The sequence below is a fragment of the Pieris brassicae genome, chromosome 3 (assembly GCF_905147105.1).
Source record: "Pieris brassicae chromosome 3, ilPieBrab1.1, whole genome shotgun sequence".
Classification (NCBI taxonomy): Eukaryota; Metazoa; Arthropoda; class Insecta; order Lepidoptera; family Pieridae; genus Pieris; species Pieris brassicae.
Genome location: NC_059667.1, coordinates 2934702 through 2955497, shown reverse-complemented (window position 1 = coordinate 2955497; position 20796 = coordinate 2934702). Strand labels below are relative to the sequence as shown.

The 20796-nt window shown below is 32.6% G+C and overlaps 2 protein-coding genes across 3 annotated transcripts; one reads left to right on the top strand and one right to left on the bottom strand.

Annotated features, from left to right (window-relative positions):
• The first annotated feature begins 673 nt into the window (after positions 1–673).
• LOC123707013 (BRCA2-interacting transcriptional repressor EMSY) lies at positions 674–8268 on the top strand. Of its 2 annotated transcripts, none has more exons than XM_045656758.1 (6): positions 674–844; positions 972–1146; positions 1918–2206; positions 2605–2770; positions 2840–4606; positions 5276–8268. In XM_045656758.1, exons 1-6 carry the CDS (start codon positions 784–786, stop codon positions 5428–5430), a joined length of 2613 nt encoding a protein of 870 aa, XP_045512714.1. In that variant the 5' UTR covers positions 674–783; the 3' UTR covers positions 5431–8268. The 2 variants fall into 2 exon arrangements, with proteins under 2 accessions (XP_045512714.1, XP_045512713.1); XM_045656757.1 differs by having other exon boundaries at positions 4985–8268.
• Positions 8269–9311: 1043 nt separating this feature from the next.
• On the bottom strand, positions 9312–20554 carry LOC123707281 (aspartate aminotransferase, mitochondrial). The gene is made up of 9 exons (XM_045657190.1): positions 20336–20554; positions 19943–20099; positions 19484–19627; positions 16071–16277; positions 13483–13578; positions 13059–13209; positions 10652–10826; positions 10250–10400; positions 9312–9546 (listed from the first exon to the last, which is right to left on the bottom strand). The coding sequence occupies exons 1-9, from the start codon at positions 20425–20427 to the stop codon at positions 9424–9426; spliced, it is 1296 nt and encodes a 431-aa protein (XP_045513146.1). The 5' UTR covers positions 20428–20554; the 3' UTR covers positions 9312–9423.
• Between the last annotated feature and the right edge of the window lie 242 nt (positions 20555–20796).

The window sequence follows — 20796 nt, the reverse complement described above, 5'->3', positions numbered from 1 at the left end:
ATATAAGTTTGTTAGCTGTATATTTGTAATATGGTGACAGAAATATATTATCTATAGTATTTATACTATAAATGTTACCATTCAAATGAAACAAAATAAAATTAGGCACTTTTTACTCAAATATTTTGAATTGTGTTTTCCTATCGTTTCTTCTTTGCATTGACAGTTGTCTATTATTATATTATACGTTTAGATTAAGGTAGATGATATTGTATATTTTTATTTCTTAAATTTAGACCCTATAAACAAATGATCTATACACAAACATCTTCCATTAAATCTACATCTTAAGTAGCTTTACCTGAGTTCATAGTACATTTAATAGTTTTAATTTTAAATCATTCTAGAAACAACGTATGCTTAATCTGCTTAAACAATTAGATTTTAATACACAAACAATGTATCAGCTAAAGGAAATAAATTAACTTGTAAAAGCTTGTAGGCGTAAACACATTTTTTAAAAAAAAAATCCGATCTCAATTTATGTCTAACGTTGAAAAATATATTTATTCGTTCTTATTATTGTATTTTTAAATATACAAATACACCGATCAATTTATAATAATACGAGAACGAATGCAAACTTCTGATTTATAAGCTGCCATCCCAAACCCAAAGACAATATTCAAGCTATCCGTTTCTAAAGTGTCAAACTAAACGAATTGTCGTTTGATGTGAAGTAAACAGTATGGATATTTTTGCCAGTAAGATATTTTAGAGAAATGTGGTTCAAATCATATAATCCACTATTAATTTGAGACTGATTTAGTCCAAGGAATAAACATGTGGCCCGTTCTTTTAAATATGACACGCGACGAATGTCGCCGGACGCTCAGAAGACTTGGTATATATTTAGTTTTATAATGGCATTCATTTTCCCTCCTATGCTTTTCTGAACTCAATACAAGCTATCTTTTCTCGAAATTATGAATGTTATTTCAATGTTTATAAATAGGTATGTGTCTTTACAGAGTTAGAAGCATATTCGAATGTGATAAGCGTGTTTAGAGCGCAGGGGGCATTAGAAGAAGATAGAAAAAAGTTACTCGAGGAACTGCGCGCCGTTTTGCATATAAGCCATGACCGCCACAGTGCTGAAGCGCGACGCGTGTCTAATGACGAGCTCTTAGCAACAATAGCTGAGCAGTAAGTTAATTTTTTTTTATAAATTGAGAAAACTTAATATCAACTTTTTATCTGTCCTAAGCTCAGTCAAAGATGGCTGCATGCTCTGTTTTAACATGGATAGCCAAGTAAATTTTAGAGTTAATAATTCACAGCAATGCTTTCCTATAAGAAATGGATAAAGACTTGTGAATGTATTTGGAAAAGTATTCATTTTAAAATCTATACAGCCATGTAGAATGTTCTTCTTTTATTTTATACTATTTAGTTTTCAATCAATGAATAGTATGTATCTAAAACTAAGTTAAAATTTTTATAGTTTTCATATTGACATCTAACCTATCAAAAGAAATAACTGTCACAATATGATTTTTGGATTTACAGTATTTATTAAATCATTAAATATTTTATTTTACAAACCATGTGTTGTAATTTAATAATTTTTAAATTGGAACATTATGTTTATTGTAAATGGAGTGGTTAATTATAACTTAAAATTATATATTTATGGTTATACTTATAAATAGTTCAGTTTTCTTTTTATAAAAATTAACTATAAGATTTTTCTATCAGACATGATGTAATTTTGACATGAGTTAATAGTTGTTGATTTGAAGCAGTTGTGAGGCATTTAATTAGTTATTTAATTCTTTTCATTACAACCTTTAAAGAAATTCTTTACTATGTAGTAGTGAAACACACATGCTTTGTCCATCACATAAGAAAGCCATTGTGAGTGTGTATTAAAAGTATATTCTAGGTGTTGTAGGTAAAATTCAATTTAATTTCCAGCATAGCTGGTCCAAACACAGGGCTAGCATGGATCAGCGAGGGACGTCGAATTATACCTCTGATGCCGCGTGGTATTGCACAGACCATGTACACAGAGATTGCGGATAAGGTAGCAGAAGTAACAGCTGCTGAAAATAAAGAACTTAAAAAAATGGAAGACAAACTTGTAACACCAGTTTCAAAGGAAGTAGAAATGCCAGATCCAGAAACTGCCGAGTCTGCTTTGGAATGCAGTGAGAAAATGGATGACGTTTATCCTCCCATTGCTACTGAAGACCATTCAAGCAAAGTTTGTAAACTTTTTTTAATGTCTTAGTTCATATGTGACAATTTCAGATATTTTAAAAAGTTCTGTGTAACCATGGGAATTATTTATGGAAGAATTATTTTTCTCTTTTTTGTGCGAAAAAATTTGAATACCTGAAATAAATTTAGTTTTTAATATTTTATTTAAAACTGCCCCCCTTTTGATTATGTTCATTTTTATTTTTATATTGTAGTGTAACGAAGTGTAAATAAATTAGTTATTTGTGTCAATACCGAAAATTTTATTTTATTATCACATATCAAATATATGTCAAAATGTTTGATGTATTAAGATTCAAAATTAAAGTATGTCACTATAGTAGAGTAATCAAATTGTAATGAATTATTTTTAAATTTTATGTTACTCAAAATTCTTTTCAGATATGGGAAACTGAAATAATTTGTCGAAAGCGGAAAGTAGCAGAGGATGATGAATTTGAGGACACCATCACACCAGTTAAAAATATGAGAAATATTCCTGTTAATATGCATCAGAAATTTGTGAACTTATCACAAGTTTATTCAAAATATTCACAACCCACTGCCAGTATGTATTTTGGTGATAATTTTGACTTTTCATATTAATATAGACACTTTAAACGGAATTTTCTTACAGGTAAACAATCAAGTCAGTCAAAACATTCATATAATCAAGTTAGTAAAGTTTCTAGTAAGCCGTGTCAAACGCGAGCGCCTAGACAGCAAAAACCCAAAGTGCAAAAGCCCAGGGCTCCTCGTCAGAAAAAGCAACCAAAAGATGTTCAATCTCCACCTGCAAAACAGTTCAATCCGGTCTCTTTGCAAATGGAATACTCGGGCCCACCCAATACCTTCCAGGCTAGCTACGCCCAATCTATACTGTCTAACAAAAACAGAGATTTTATGGACGAATTTAAGCCAAAAGTGAAGTCCTCACCCGGAATGGTTAGCGAGTCACCCACAATGCATTTGTTAACGCAACCCGCCACAGTGCCACATGAGTTAGGGCTTTCGGAAAACGCACATCCGGATGACCCAAAATCATTGCAGGCTCAAAGCACTCCGATCGCAAAGCAACCACTAAACACCATCAAGGCGTCCCAAATTATTCTCAAAAGTAGAGACTCCGAAAAGAAAGTCCCGGTGCCTGACATTAAAATTGTACAAAAATCCAACGACAATATAAAAATACTTGCGAACAGACAAGTAGTCGTAGCGCCGAGTTCCGCGCAAAAAACTTTGAATGCGAGGAAATTAGTTGCGGCGAAGGTCATAGGTTCGATTCCTAAGGTTAGAACTTCTGCAACGCCCGTTAAAGCCATATCTGATAAGGTGGTTGTTGTGTCTAAAGCCCCAATCGATACAAGAATATCGCATCCAAAATTCGTAATAACATCATCGTCGACTACTACGTCCATGAAATCCACCCCAGTCAGTACAAATAATTATTCACCCCCCACCTCGGAAACTTTGACCCCAAAGGGGATTCCCGCTACAGATTTAAAAGTTTCAGCAAAAACATTTGTGAATCCCAAGTCAGGGAAAACAATGGTTGTTTTGCCAGCAAAGTCGAGCAAAGAAGGTCCCTTATTCCACTTTAAAGGAGTTTCCACAGCCATGAAGCTCGTATCGGTTAGTTCACAACCTAACACAATGCCGACATCCAAATTTCATCCAGGTGCCTCAACATTAAAACCAACTATAGTCAGTTCGAGCCCTAAAATTCTTGGTACGGAGCCAATAAAAACTGCCAATTTGGCGGACATCGTTCCCGTTAAAGGTTTAACGCCGACACAAAAAGTCATAAGCCCCATAGTTAGACCGGTCAGTTCCAAAGGGAACGTAATAGTTGTTCAGAAAAGCGCAAACCTCGGCAAAACCTTAAAATTTACCAGGAACGGCAATGATATGTCCAAAATTATAATGGGGAAGAATGTTAATCATTTGTTGCAAGCTAAGTCGGAACAGGGAGAGATTTCTAAATCCAATGTGATTGTGTTGGAACTGAACAATGAGCAATCGGGAAAGACGACAACCATGTCCGAAATACTAAATAGTCACATACAAAAACCTACGCCAGAGGAAAATAAACCGAGTCATATTATAACCCAAGACACGCCAGTATTATTGGATACTCACCCCGAAGAGGGCAATGCGAGCAGTTTAGATTCAACTGCGTCTTTGGATAAAGATGAGAACGGCCAGAACGAAGCCAAAGATTCGCCCAGTGATTGGGATATGGAAAACGAATCGGTTCCGGATAGCAAAAAAACCGAAGACAAATTGAACTCGTTACATTTAGACCTTGGTATGTCCAGTGAGAGTGAGACCGAATATATGGCTGATGACAAGAACAAGAGTGACCATTCGTCACAAGATAGCCTCCACCAGGAAACTCAGAGAGGTAAGTTGCGTTCATAAGTCATCACAGTCAACTGTTTTTCAACTATATTAATATATCATCAACAAACATATGTATTTCTATGAATATTATTTGTTTTTATATAAAAATTATTTTATACTGGGTATCTGAGAATCGCAACTGGGCATTTTTCGTGTTTTACGTAAATTATATAACTCCGGCATAACCCTGAGCGGTCCTTAGGTACCCCTTATTTAGTGTATTATATTTATTTTATTTGTGAAATAGGCGCAGTGAAGCTTTTATTGAACTCCGAACCATTCGCTCTTTTAGTGCTCGTAACAAATTTTTTTTTCTTTGTCCAAATATTTTCTCAATATCAGTAAAGACTTGGGTAAAATTGAACTATTGCTATTTTAGGGATGACCAGTGAATTGTATAGTGGGGGGAGCATGTCTCTAGCTACGAGGACGTTACTCAGTCAGCTCCAAGACGATGGTTCGTCGAGTAATGACTCCTCGTTCGCGCTCAAATCGAAAAAAGGCGCACACAGTAATAAAATCGACAAATCCGAGTCAGAAGCGTTGTCCAAGGCGAAAGCGAAGCTTACGCAAAAGGTGGCAGAGGCGCAAAGCCAGCAGAAACGAATAGACGTTTATAGCACGGCCATTTCGACGACTGACATAAACCTTGACTCATTTTCGTATTTAGATGAGAGTTTGATGGCGGATGACGAATTTCCTGAGGGCAAGCGTGAACCTCGACGCGATATTCTAGACGATCAGTTGAGCCGCCTCCTAGCAGAGGACTCCTCCAACTCCTCGGACTCACAAACGGTTGAACAATTGCCTATGACTAACGAGTGACTGTGAAAGTGTTTTCTGTGAAAATTACTCGACTTATGAGGCTAATGAAATGACATATTTTTATATGTATGTACATTATGTTTTAAAACGTTTACAAATGTTGGTACAGTACAAAAGTACTACAATGTTTATTTGTTTGCGATTCGGACCAGAATATAAAATATTGTAAAAGGCAGGAATAGTCATGTTCAGATCTGTTATACAATTTTTTTTTCAGTGCTATTTAATTCGCAATGGAATTACACTACTTTCAAACGTAAATATTTGGATGGAAAATGCAGCATCTCTTGCCTATTTACTTGTACTTAAATATAACATATACATAGCTAATATATAGTAAAATTATTTTTTTTGCTAAATGCCGCCAAAGTAGAAATTATAAATAAATTTTTAAATGTACGTGTTTTTGGAGATATTTTAATTTTCTTTCCTACACTCTCTTATACTTTTCTCTATTCGAAACCTACATATCCATTTTATTAACTTCCTAAATTACCAATGAGTAAGGTAATCTAAAAATGCTCAAGCAATAACGTATAAATTAGTAATGTATAAATGTTTACATGTCATTGTATTATATTCGTGATTTTTACTTTCGTTTTAAAATGTGTGGTAATTTTGATTGCCCTTTTAAATGTAATTACGTCAACGAATTATAAAGTTAAATGTATCAATATGGGTTTGGTCGCTACAATTGTTATTATTTAGTGTTAAGTGTCGTTTTTGAACGTATTTTTTAAAAATCTAAATGAAAGTACCAATCTGCCAATTCACTGAAAATTAATGTTGAGTATGCGAACTCAGTGTATATAAGTTGATATGTAGATTAAATTAAATTATGAGAATTTATATTTCTTAACATTACTGACTTTTCTCTGAATTTTTTTTTCGTTAATCTCGCCTTGTATATTACTCATACGCACAAATTATTTTATTTAAGACATGTTTTATGTTACACGAAAATTTGAATTTAGTTATCAATTTTGGCATAGTTTAGTTTGATCTCAAATATTTCGAGCTGCATTCACATATAGCGGGTTGTAATTTTCAATGGTGCATAATAATTTTAGGCTAATGCTCTGTTATAGCAGTTTTTGTTTAAGTTTACAACAACTTATCATTTCCGTTCACCCATAGACAAACAATGTTGCAGTGAGAAAATGTCACAAAGCCTTCCAGTTATATTTAAAGATATTTTCTCATTAAGCTAAACGTTCCTGTACGTGTATGGAGAATGGAAATACATATGTTTAAACTAGTATAAATAGAATGCAATGTACAAGCAGGGTTTTATTCGCAATTAATATTGTGTGTATCGAGTCAAACTTTGAAAGCTTAATTTCGTACGAGTTACTTGCTATAGAAAATACATATTATTGTCATATTAAATGACGGTCTATAAACCAGTGTAATTCATTACATAAAAGTATGTATTTAAAAATTACAATACCACCAGTCTTCCTGTAGCATATGCTAGGAAGTGCAAATACGATATGCTATGCCTTCTTTATTTTACATTAAAGTCGACTGATATGTCCTCTGGTTTTTGAGTGAAAAACAGTGTCAACTCTGGCATATAGACAGGTGTATCGCATATAAACTCGTCCTTTAATGTTGGCCTAAATGTTCTTTCGTTTAGTTAGTTAAATGTAAAACGTACAACACCATTTTCATGATTCCACAGTTTTTTTGTAAAAAAATAATATTTCAAGTAAATTGAGGGTAGTTTTAAAACTATTAAATTTATTAATATATAACAGTATTAAATTTTTCTATTTGGTATGAAAACTTTGTATGTTGACGCTTTACAGAGAAAATTTAAAGTACAGATAATTGCAGCTAAGATACGCTGTACTGGAATGAATGAATGAAGTACCAATACTCGCCTAATGGGTAAGTGGTATCTTCATACTATCGTGAAAATGTGCATAGACTGTGCCATTAATAGATTATGACAAATTGTGTAAATAATAATAGGTATTGTTTTTATCTACGAGTTATGTATCATATTAGCGATATTTCTAAATACATTGTGTAATTAGCGTAAATTAGTGAAATGTTAGATTTATATTTTGTATTGGATGCAGGTGAATATGATTAAGATTGTTGTCAAGATAAAATCTTTTGAGATTGTTTTTTAATATATTAAGGCAAACCCATTGTGGTGGCGTAACTGAACTCTGTATGGCACTAAAACAAAGCAAACTAATTTAAATTCTCCGCTCGCTTTATTTCGTAATGACAATATTACTAATGCGAATAAACAGCGATTAGTTTTGCTTTGTTTATTATCTCAACGAAATATTGTCCAGCGTTATGAGGTGCGTAGCACCTTTTTCGCTAGAGTTCTTAAAACCGCGTAAAATATAGCTCGATTTTGACAGCTGTCAAACTAAATTGACAGTACACTTTGGCTGTGCCGAAGCCTCATAGCATTATTTTAACATACGTTCGATATTTATCAGTTTTAATGTAACTTAAAAAATAAGTTCGCATTATTTATGATGATTTATTTTATTGTGTGGCTGAAAAACACGAAGTGTTATAATTCATGAACTCACAACTGCATTTAATGCCAAAAATTTTGAATATTGCGCGTGACTTGTTTGCTAATATCTAGCTATATTTTACAAGGCATTGTTAATATAAAATTATATTATTTTATTCAGTCAGTGTTAACGATTGACCTGCATCAACAATAGAATAAGGATTTTGTTTGTCGGCTGTAAATATCGCATTAGTTTCATTAGAATCACTAAAAACATGTTAATACAATTTCGTGTTTTTTTCGCATCAAGTTTATTTTTCAACCTATTTTAAAATACACAGTTTTAATTATCATGACTTTACTTTTCCTACCTAATTATAGAAGGAGATTTTAGTAAAGCGTCTACCCGCCAAATATGTTTAATTTGAATCATGTCCCGAATCAAAATTATGTTCAGTCAGCATCCAATGGTCGGCTTTATCCGTTGTCTTTGTTACATGTTCATCGCCGTAAATTAGAAAATTATTCAAAAAAAATTGTGTTTACTATGGAAAATTAATACGTTAGGGCTCATTTACACGAGCGACACGATGTCGACGGCAGAGCAACTGCACTCGTCGAAGGCAGCCGTCGACATGTCTAAATGGAAGCTCTCTTTGTACCTGAGCTAGTTGCAAAATGACTTCCAAAGAAGAAACACTGTTATTGCTTTTACTCAGTCAACGTCGACAAAAACGAACAAGAAACGCACATTGAGGGTTCAAGAAATATTAATGAATAATAGAGAACAAAATGGACATCTTTTCACGTACATCCGCCCACGGATTATTGTACTCTTGTAGTTACGCATATAGAAACATTTTTCTTTACTGCCACAATAAGCATTTCAACATCAATGCTGTCATTGGAGATTATTTTATAAAATCGAAACGCGTGCGCACTCCCTAAACTATTTGCAGTCAACTGACAAACAAGCGGACACGGCACGCTACAACCACAAACAACTGCAAACGTTGACGTAGGTCGATAACTACTGCCGACGAGTGCAGTTGCTCTGCCGTCGGCATCGTGCCGCTCGTGTGAATGAGCCCTTATATGGAAAATTTATAGGTAACAAATAAACTGAAAAGTTACTGGGCCGATTTGAAAAAAAATATTTCACCATTAGAATGCTTATCCATGACTAACATAGTCTAATATATTTAAAACATTCATCCAGGACAAGCCGTTATTACGTTATAAATGACTAAAACATAATACTGAGTTTTTAATTTCCTGTCAAACGAAAATAATGTTATGTTATTTTTTAGTAAATATATATAGAAAATCAACCTAAAATTTTGAAATAAGAATCCCTAATGCACATAATATGTGGGTAGTAATAAAAATTGTCTAAAAGTTATACTTTTATTTCTAAAAATGAAATAACTATAGTAAATATATAAAGTGCGCGAAATACATCTGGTTCAGTAAACATTTAAAGCTTATGGCAGTTTTACTTAAATCTAGGAGGTGACCTTATGCATGGCCTCGGCGACGTAGTCGACGTTCTTTGAAGAAATTCCAGCCACAGAAATACGTCCGTCCTTGGTGAGATAGACGTGGAACTCCTTGGTTAGCCGTTCCACCTGTAATAATACATAATTAAATATATAAATGTATTTATTTTTATAACTCTGACAGTTTGCCGGTTAAACAGAGAAAGTTTAATTAGGCAAAATCTAGGATGAGCAGATAAATATGTTTTTTTCCTACATTTCAAATTTCAATATGTTGAGCCGAAAGTGTTTTTTAATAATTAATGAAGCGTAGAATTATTACATTAATATATTTATAGGTAATATATGACATGTATAGATGATGATGATGAAGAAGAAGAAGAAGAAGATATGACATGTATATTCATTACCAAATAGAAAAAATAATAAACAAAACTAACGGACACAATCGCGTGACTTTTTTATAGAACGGGGGCAAACGGGCTGGAATCCCGCCTGATGTTGAGTGATACCACCCATGGACACTCCCAATGCTAGAGGGCTCGCGAGTTCGTTGCCGGCCTTTTAAGAATTGGGAACTAGCACTCAAAATGTCGAGTTATGTAATAAATTCGGGCGTTAAATTATTTTAAAATAAATTCTCCTAAATCAAACACAAAGTTATTTTAAAAAATGTATTGTCAACACTATATTACGCTGACATTAACTAAACAATTTTTTTTTAAATAAAATGGGGGCAACGACATGACGGCCATCTTTGTCTCACCATATTTGTTATCATTTCAAGTACTTTTTTATAAATATCTTTCTTGTGTATTGCAATTAACCTTACCTGATCTGGTTTAAGTCCAGTGTAACAGAACATTCCGATTTGATCGGTGATGTGTTGCCATGGCAACTTGTTTCCGGCGCCTTCGATTCCCGCGCGGAGTTTTGTACGCATCGAGATAATACGGTCAGCCATTGATTTTACGTCCGCTAACCTGAAATATTATTATTTAAAAAAATACCTGGCGCTGGAAAACTTGGTGTTTACTTCTGATTTATGTTTCTTTTGAGGATTTTGAATAAAAAAAATTATATAAAATTCTGCTTAATTTACAGAAAAAAATACTATGTTTTGGAGGCACAGCGTAGGTGTATAAATAATTAATGACAGGTTTAATAGGTTAACGTAGGCAACACAACTAGGTTATAAGATTAACACAGACTATTAGAAAATATAGAAACTGACCATAGTTTCTTGAGCTCTGGGGTGTTAAGGATTTCTTGTACGAGACGGGCACCGTATAATGGTGGGTTGGAGTACATAACACGAATCATAATTTTCACTTGAGACATCACTTTAGCTGCTGATCCTTCGTCACCGCAGAGGAATGTCAATGCACCGGCACGCTCTCCGTACAATCCTGAACAATTTAAATAAATAATATGTGTATTAATTTTTTTATTTAATAGCCATTGTGTCCAGAGACTTTTCTCATGTCTCAAATTTTTACTCACTGTAAATTTTACTTTTGAAAGATACGATAATCTGTATTCATTAACTGGCTCTTCCTTCGCACGGCTAATTCTAGTAATACATATCATACGAAATTCTTTTTTATGCATATTCTTAAACAGACAAAAGTTCCTTCACACAAACTACGTACGGCAGTTGTAAAATTTATACAAGTGTCTTTTGAAGGTTAGGGCTAACTAAAAATCACATTAATTTAATACTATTTAACTCCATCTATGTGTCAGCCTACAAACATTTCAGACCAACTAATATGCTTAATGTCAAACATAAGACGCAAGGTATAACGTATGGTTGCGTGTATATATGTGTGAAACTAGACCAGTCGTTGACAAATCGCAACCTTAAGACCATTTTATTCATTATTCTCATTACCAGCCCATTGAAACTGACCAATTTCATTTTAATTATAAAATTATTGAACGTACAATACGTTATATGTAAAAAAATTGCAGGTCGTGGCGTTAATAGATATAACACTGTAGCGCTAACGTATTTTAACCTTGTTTAAAGAGTAATAATAATAATACATATGATTAGTAATAATAATAAAGAGCAGTGTTCTCTTAATGGCTTCATGGCAGTTTTATCCACCCCACCTATCCAGGTCGTAGATTCGAACCCCGGCCGTGACTAATTGACCTTGAAGGAGAACGTGAGAAAAAAAGCCTTACCTAAGTCGTGTGTCAAACACAGAATGCTATCTTGTCTATTACGATCAGCAAATGATCAAGAAACAGATAGAAATCTGAAGCGAAGAGCTACCATTTTTATAAACACCAAACCAGTGGCTATAATCTTGTTAGGTATGGGCCTCAGATCATTCGTCAGTATAATAGGGAAGTAGGTGATCTTGATTGAGTTTTTAGGTCCCAAGTCGGTTTCCTCACGATGTTTTCCTTCACCGTTCGAGCGAATGTTAAATGCGCACATAGACATAAAGTCCATTGGTAGACAACCGGGGATAAAACCTTCGACCTCAGAGATGACAGTCGAACAAGAGTCCAACGCTGAACCCACTAGACCAACACTACTCTCATAGGAAATATATAAAAATCTCGATTTCTTGCATCATTATTGAAATCGTTTATTTATAATAACATGTTTATTTCGTTTTCGTTTACACTGATAAGGCAGGTCATATGTTACGAATCTGGTTCTTGGATGTAATGGTTAAAGGTGCTTACAAATATTTTGTAAAAAAACATAGGACAACGTAGTGACGAAAAGATTATTGCCAGTTCTTATCCGTTCTACGTCCTATATTTAAGAATTGGCAGTAAAAGGAAATTTAAAAGCATTATATTATATTATTAAGTAACCTACATGAATAAATTTTATTTTGATTCAAATTACCGTATAACCATGGTTTCGATATTAGTTCCATATATCAATTGAAAGTCAAGGATAAATAGGAAGTGGATATATAATATAGAAGCATTAGAAAGGTGAAGGATGTCATGATAATAAACTACCTGAGACACTAAGAAATGAAAAAAAGATACATATATTTACAAACAAACTAAATAAACTTCTTATACGTAAATGTTATTATAGCATTAATGAGTACCTAGAAGATAAAAATATAGCTTAATTTCTTGATTATTAATCCCTAAATATTCAAAATTAAATAAATAAATAAAAAATGTGATTCTATGAAATTGGTACTAGCCTGGAGTGTGAAGTTTTATGTGCTATTTTGTTGCTATTAGTTATGTTATATAGGTTTCGTAATGCCTTCTTTTGCTGTGCCCTAACAGGGTCCATAATATTGTACCTAGCTTTAAGCCTCATAAACATCTTTTGTAACGTTATGGAATGCAAATAAATACATGAATACATGTCACCATGACAAGGCACGCTGTAAAGCACGAGAGACGTAGTTTATAATAATACATAGCTTCAATCCTGTAAAAAAAAGTGTTTTCTTTCAAGGTGAATAATGTCTTTACCTGTCTATATCAATGGTACTGAAGGAAGTAGGATAACGAACAACAAGAAAAAATATATTACGAATTTAAACTGTATATTCTTAACATCTGTAATTAAAAAGGCTTCGTTTTATAAGTAGAGCACTTTAGTTTTAATCTACTATATAATTATATTTTATTTGTCTACATACCCATGTTCTTGGCGAAACTCTGAGCCAATGTGACCTGGTGGCCTTCCTTCACAAAGTGTCGCACTGCGAAAGCGTCTCCATCTACATCTCCCGTTGCGAAACCTTGGTACGCCATGTCGAAGAACGGGTAGAGTTTACGCTCTTTGATCACCTGGTAAAAAATATTCTCGTAAAAAAAAATCTCCAATAGGCATAATATATCCCATAACAGACACATTTCTGTGTCTATCATTGTCATAGACAGGAAACAATGTTTTTTTTATTTTTTTTTTATTATAATATAGGGGGCAAACGGGCAGGAGGCTCACCTGATGTTAAGTGATACCGCCGCCCATGGACACTCTCAATGCCAGAGGGCTCGCGAGTGCGTTGCCGGCCTTTTAAGAAGAAATTTTTTATCTTAAATCTATGGCTTTATACTTACATGAGATAGCTGTTCCCAATCAGAGGGTTTGGGGTCGACTCCGGTCGGGTTGTGAGCGCAAGCGTGGAGGAGAATAATGGAACCTTCAGGTATTTTCTGGAATTGGAAGATAATTACATTATTCCAGAAAAGTAATATAGTAATACTTAGCAAGAATATGTATGTAAAATCATGCAATAATGTCTTTATTGCAAGATTTTTATATAATAATATCAAAGTATTGGGGCCTATATATATATTAGCCATATATCTAATGGGGCGTTTGAGTATTACCCAAACATATACAAGTCGAAGATTTATGTTCGCCTATAAAAGAAACTATAAATATGTTTCCCTACTCAATTTTCTTTCTCAAGATTACCACACCGTACACACTACTGCATATAGAGTGTATATATATACCATCGTATATATTGTTACAATAATAATTATTATTGTAACATTCATTATTGATACTTATAATTTACGATTTTAGTAATATATTGAAATAACTAGCTAAGATTCTTGAGTTTACTAATATATTGAAGCCAATTAAAATTTACTAATGTTATGTCCAATACTTTTGTAACATACTTCAGTTACCATCGACCAATTGTCACAGTTAAACCGTCCTCAGAGGCAACATCGAATATAACTATTACCGAAGTCACTGATTAAACGAATTAAGTAGTCACGATTTGAAATAAATTCGTAATTTTTTGTATTTAATGAAAATAAATGTTTATTCAATAAATAGTCATCGATATCTGGAAAAACGTCGTAATATTTTATTTTATCATTATGACATATTTAGTTCCTATCACAATATGTTATTTTCTGCATATTACTTTTACAAAATAATGTCGATGTTTCACATCTGCCAGGCGTCCCGTGAAGGCTCACATTTTTAATGGGACAGGAGGCAAACTATCAGGCTCGAATAAAAGTGTTTTGCCTCCCATGGACACCAACCACACGTTGCATGTTGGCTGGCCTTTGAGGGCTCTACTCTCAAAGGTCCGTTAGTCGTAACGTTATTACGATTAATTATATTTTTGTTTATTACGCTCTTAATAAGAGGTTTGTCATTTTTACTGATTGCCTATATTTTATTCTTGCTAATTTGCATGATCTGTCCCAGTATTGTCTTTTGTTAAAATAGCTTTTACACATTTAAGAAGTTTTTAATAATAATACATAGCTTTAATCCGTTCAAAAAGTGTTTTTCTTGATCTGTTCTAATTTAATTAATATGTGTGTGTAAACTTTGTGACATAATGTTTTCTTGTACTTTTAGAACTACTAAATAGAAAGCGCTCAATTGTGGAACGCCAGATATCCAGATGGAACGGGTGTAATTTATATATTTTATACATTCAATAATTATGTCATAGTCAAACACTCAATTCATATAATCTTATCTCACCATACATTATCTATACTATGACATTGTCAATGACGCAATGACCCCTCATTACGTGAATTACGTAATATACTACTATCGTTATTATGGCTTCCTTAAAGTATATACTAAAATAGCTGTTTAATAACACTTAAGTTAAGTAACACAAAAATCCATTTATCTAACTATTAATATCTATGGTATTTTTAAATATGGAATTCAAGTTTAAATATTATCTGTTATGACTTCATTCATTGTTTTTATTATTTGGGTAAATTTGTCGAATCACGGTTTCAGTTTAAAACAGCTCCAACTTTTTTTCTATCGACTTGTATACAACCCCAAGTAATATTATGACGACGCATGGCTTTGTACTTTTAAAAAAGCATGATGTAAATATATTGTCTTTGTTCCCAGTGAATTACATAAGGTTGGGATTTTTGTTTAAATTTTTAAAGGCGTTTGTGTTCAGGTTAGCTTAAAGCCAAACATTTGAACGTTTAATTCATTTCATCATGTTTTATTTAATTTCTATAGGGTTAAAGAGCATTTTACATTATGGCCGAGTGATGAAAATGTGTATGTAGAAAAATAAATTGGATCTAAGCCGTTATTCCTTATAGTATTTTATACCTTAATAAAATACTAAATATACATAAATAAAATATACTGTTGTGACTTCAATCTTCGTGTTCCCAATAGCAATTCAGAACTATAAGAAATTATAAAGTGAATAGTTCACATTTGTCTGTCGTTACATACTATGGATATACAACTCTATGTTATAATAGTGTATTATTGTGATAATAATCGTGTGTGATAAGATTAACATTCAATGTAATGTTTAAACAATAAAACCTATAATTCGCTTCGCTTAAACACAATTTAATAAATATTTTATTGATAGGAATATATTCCATCGTAATTAAATTACATTTTTCGGATCGTATAAATGACAAGTAATGCGTGGTTGTTTTACGCGAGTTTGATAAAATTTATTAAATCAAGAAAATTCTTTAAATGTGTCTATTGCCTTCCAATAAAACCATTTTTTAGGCGTTGCCGGCCTTTATTAAAAAAATAGTCTAACATGTCTTCAGTCAATTCGGCAGAGACAAATAATTTTTATTTTGTTTTATTTAACGTAACTCTTCTATAAAACAATTTACATTATTATATTTATAGTTGTTTTTGTTTCTATACTTACAGAGATATCTTCAATAGCCCCTTTGAGGTCAAAGCCATGTGTCTTAGGGTCGTAGTAGCGATATTTCTTATGGGACAAGTTCAGAGTGTTACAGATTTGAGGGTGGTTTCCCCAAGTGGGTGTTGGCATCCAAATCTCCTTGTTCTTAGCGTAGTGCTTCGTGATAAATTCAAGGCCAAGTCTCAGCGCTCCAGTGCCGGATAGTGTCTGTAAATATTTATAACTAAATAACAAGCCAGTGTTTTCTTAAAAATACCTAATACTAATATATATAACTATAACTTATACTAACACAACTAATACTATTAGTATTTAGGAATGTTAACTAACCACTTGTTGTATGGAATAATTGATAAAGCTTTAATAATAATAATAAACAACCCAGTGTTATTGACCAGAGCTCCCATTAGAATTGCTTCTGCTATAATATAATGGGCGATCTTTACCTCGTAAAAAACTGGACAAGTTACATTAATAGCATTCATTCATACAACAACTTTTACTGGTTAAGAATATTACAGTATTGTTTACGCGTTCGTCAGCTAATGTGCTGGATGGAGCAGTATCATGACCTCTGGTCAAAGGGAAGGGGGAATATTTTAACTATATTACTAAATACTTAACTACATTGTGTAATCAGTTTAGTTAAGAACATATTAACAGAACCTTAATATTAAAGTACAACTCCTGGTAATATAGTATTGTCTTTTTAACATAGCTTTTACACATTGAAAGAAAACACTTTTTTGAAATAATTATAAGTTTATAATAATACATAGCTTCAATAAGCCGGTTAAAAAGTGTTTTCTTTCAAGTCATGTTAATTTAAAAACGAGCAGTGATGGCCTAATGGTGTCAGCGTGTGACTCACATTCCTGAGGTCATAGGTTCGATCCCCGGCTGTGCACCAATGACCTTTCTGTCTATGTGCGTGTTCAACATTCGCTCGAACGATGAAGGAAAACTTCGTGACGATACCTGCCTGCGTTAAACCAAAATAGTCGACGGCGTGTGTGATCACCTACAGGCTTATTAAATTGAGGTCTAGATCTCAGAAGGTTGTAGAGCGAGTTATGTAACGTAACTAATGTTAGATTATTATAGTAAATAATTATAAGCGTATGTAAACATCATCGCACACTTAAAGCCAATATGAGCCTTTAGTTTTTTTCAGACTTATAAATTGCAATACAACATTCTTGTTTACGATTTAAGAATCCTTAGACAAGCCAAGATAGTTTCTGTTTGCGTCGCAACCCCACTACCCCTAATGTTATGTTAGTTATAAGCTTATGTATTAAACCATTAAAGCCAGATGTTACCCAGCTACAAAGTGTTTCATATATCTGAACAAATCCATATAACCACCGAACTTAACTCGCGATTGATTTATTTTAATTTATTTATTATTTACTAGTAATCTTACATTATAATACAAGACACTTAATCAATACAGAAAGCCAAAACAGATTACATAGATTAACAATATACATATATGTAACAGAAAACAAGTACATTTACAGAAAAATATATTTAAAAAAAAAACTAAAGAAAACTGAAATTTGAAACAGCAAATAATAATTAATATTTTAAATTACTGTTTTAACAAAATCAGAGTCTTCCCGCCTCTTCAAAAACTTCCTCACATCTTCTATGGTGAGATGGAAAATATCAATCAATATTCTAATAGTTGGTGTCATAGTTAGATAAAACCCGAAACATTGGCGAATTATGTAAGTAATTCGATTTCGTACGAGGCACATGGAACAATTTTATGTATCTTGTCACATAAGGAGGAGGGATTTTAATAGAAATTTAATAACGATTAGAACGTAAGTTTGTTATGGATCGTAATCACTCTATCAAGACGTCTATGTATGTAAGATATCTATGTACGTAAGGCTAAAACAATTTCAAGTAATTCGCGGGAAATATAGCTCAGTAAGCCATGTACCTAAGGCAGTCTTAATTAGTACATATTTACTAGTACTGGGTAAGCGTACCTCGGTCTAGATAGTTTTATCTAGGCACGCAATCATCACGTGCGCGGTTATGTCTCGCATCACAACTTTTCTTTTACATTCTAATCAATAACTAGATCTAAGCGGTTTTCTTGATTATACATTATCATATTACACTTCGTTACTTATTGGTAAATTGATAAATAAAAATATGTTGCTGTTGGTTTATCTTTAAAATTATATATTAAATTCAATTTAGTATTTGTTGATTTCAGGGAAGGTTTAAACGGTAAGAAACAATTGAATTTACGATTAAAAATTGTTCCCAGCTTTGAAATATTTGATGTCTTTTTAGAAATAAAAAAAGTGTATAAAATAATTATTGTTCCCAGCTGTAAAATATTTGATATCTTTTTAGAAATAAAAATGTGTATGGGGGTATATAAAAGAATTATGGGGCCGATCTCTTTGGTCTGTTTTTAAAAAAATATATTAAGTTTTGACACAAATATATTTAGGTAATACATAGGTAGGAAATATGTAATTTCTATGATCTAGTAAGAATATGTGTATTTAAAAAAGTAAGTGAAAATTGTACAATAATAGTGTGACGAGGTATTTTTAGAAACGCCCAACACTAAAAATTATGTAAAAGAAAACGAAATTGTGGATGGGAGAGAAAAGCGATCTCTAAACTTTACTAATTGGTGGCAATTACGTTATTACTATTAACATCGTATCGATGTAGGAATGTATCTACCCAAGTCCAATAGGGGAAAGTTCAGGATTCAGAATGTATTTCAAACATCATATTGCAATAAGACATTATTATGTTATTAAATGTTAATAAGTAATAACAATTTCCATACAATTTTCGTAATTGAAAACTAAACTTTAACCTTAACAAAAATAACATGTTACAAAGTACTTATCAGCGTTGGCACTTTTCCACATGCCTACACCAAAATCCTTGAGAAATTATATACAGCTATACTCATTATAGTTACTAAGGTCTGCATGATTTGAATAAAGTAAATTCCCATACAATGGGTTGAATATTAGATTCTGAACATCCTGGTATCAGGCCAACCAACGCCTAATATAGAGAAAGTTGTGAGTTAAAAATGTAATTAAAAAGGTTCACAGATTAAATGTTCAATATTCTACAGAGTTCCAGAAGGTTTTAGGACTTCTAAAGGTTGGATTGGTTACCATAAAAGCATACAAATATATCTTTAGAAAATAATGACCTTGAGAATGATTAACCTTCAATATGAATATTACACACAAAAATATAGAGTATTCTCCTGACATGATATTAATTAGGATATAAATCTTAAAATTAGTGTCTAATATCTTAGTTTCAGTTAACACCAATATTAAAAATGAATTCAAGCTTAACATATTAATTATTTAGTAATTAGGGCTAATACTCCCAGATTTATTACTTACTTGAACAGTGACATTTGATTTATTCTTTAAAACAGGACTGTTTTCTCCAAAGGCCAGCTTGGCAACAGCATCTGTGTAGGACGCCTCACCACCGATGGGGGCATACTCATGGTTCAAGGCCTTTTTGTGAAGGATTTCCTCTGCCTACAAAATATACAGTTATGTACAGTTGCGTATTATTGTACATATTAATATTGTTCGTGTTAGACATAAATATTGTAGAAAGTGCGCTGCCAGCCTTTAAAGGTTAATTACTGAATAAGTAAAAAATATAATAGGAATTTTCATCTGTAATTAACCGAACATAGTAACCTATTTTTTATTGTTGGAAAATATAATTGTACATAAAAGATATATTAGTGTTTTTACCTAGTCAAATGTATATTATTACCAAATTGATAGTTAGATTATGCTAAAGAATATAGTTAAGAAAATTATAAAATTAAAAATATTACTTACCTTTCTAACAGATGGTAAAACAAATGGGTTGCCATTATCATCACGGTAGGCACCAACACCCAAATTGACTTTTTTGGGACTTGTGTCTTTCTTGTATGCCTCTGTTATACCAAGAATAACATCAGGTGGACCCATTTCAACATTTCCCCACCATGTGCTAAAATTTGTGTATTTTCACTTTCCATATACAAGAAAATAATATAAGAAACTTAAGATTAGAAACAAAACTGAAGAACTATTTAAAATTAAAAACATTTTCGTTGCGATATGATTAAGTGGATGCACAAATCTCGACGCCAAACACCAATTTGCTAACAATTTACAATGTAATATTTTGTAATGTGTATGTCACCGGTGTGTTACGTAAGTAAATATTAAAAAGCCGGTTCATACCTATTCGCCCTAACAGCGGTATTTCCAATTATCGTGTCCACATTGTTATGTTTTAGAACGTGAGCGGTTAATTTTCTAACAGCCTGGGCCATTGTAATACTGTTCGACACTGGAGAACGACTGATTACTGATTATTTTCTTATTCACGAAGCTGTTAGATTATAAAATGATAAATTTGATAAAACTTAGTCGCAATCCGCAGATATCATATGTGAGGGATACCAGATTTAAGAATCTTGTTTAAACTTTTAGCAAGACATTTGCTTATTTAGAAAATAAACGAAGAAAGAAGAAGAAAGGGGTTTTAACTTTAAAAAATACGGAGCATTATTATTTAAATAGTAAATTAGGTTATACGTTTTTTTAGCCATACTTTATTTTAGATACAATAAGTTAAAGTTAAGTTTAAGTAATTTTTTTTATAAGTTCTTCGGCAAAAGCGGCCTTAGGTACCAACAATC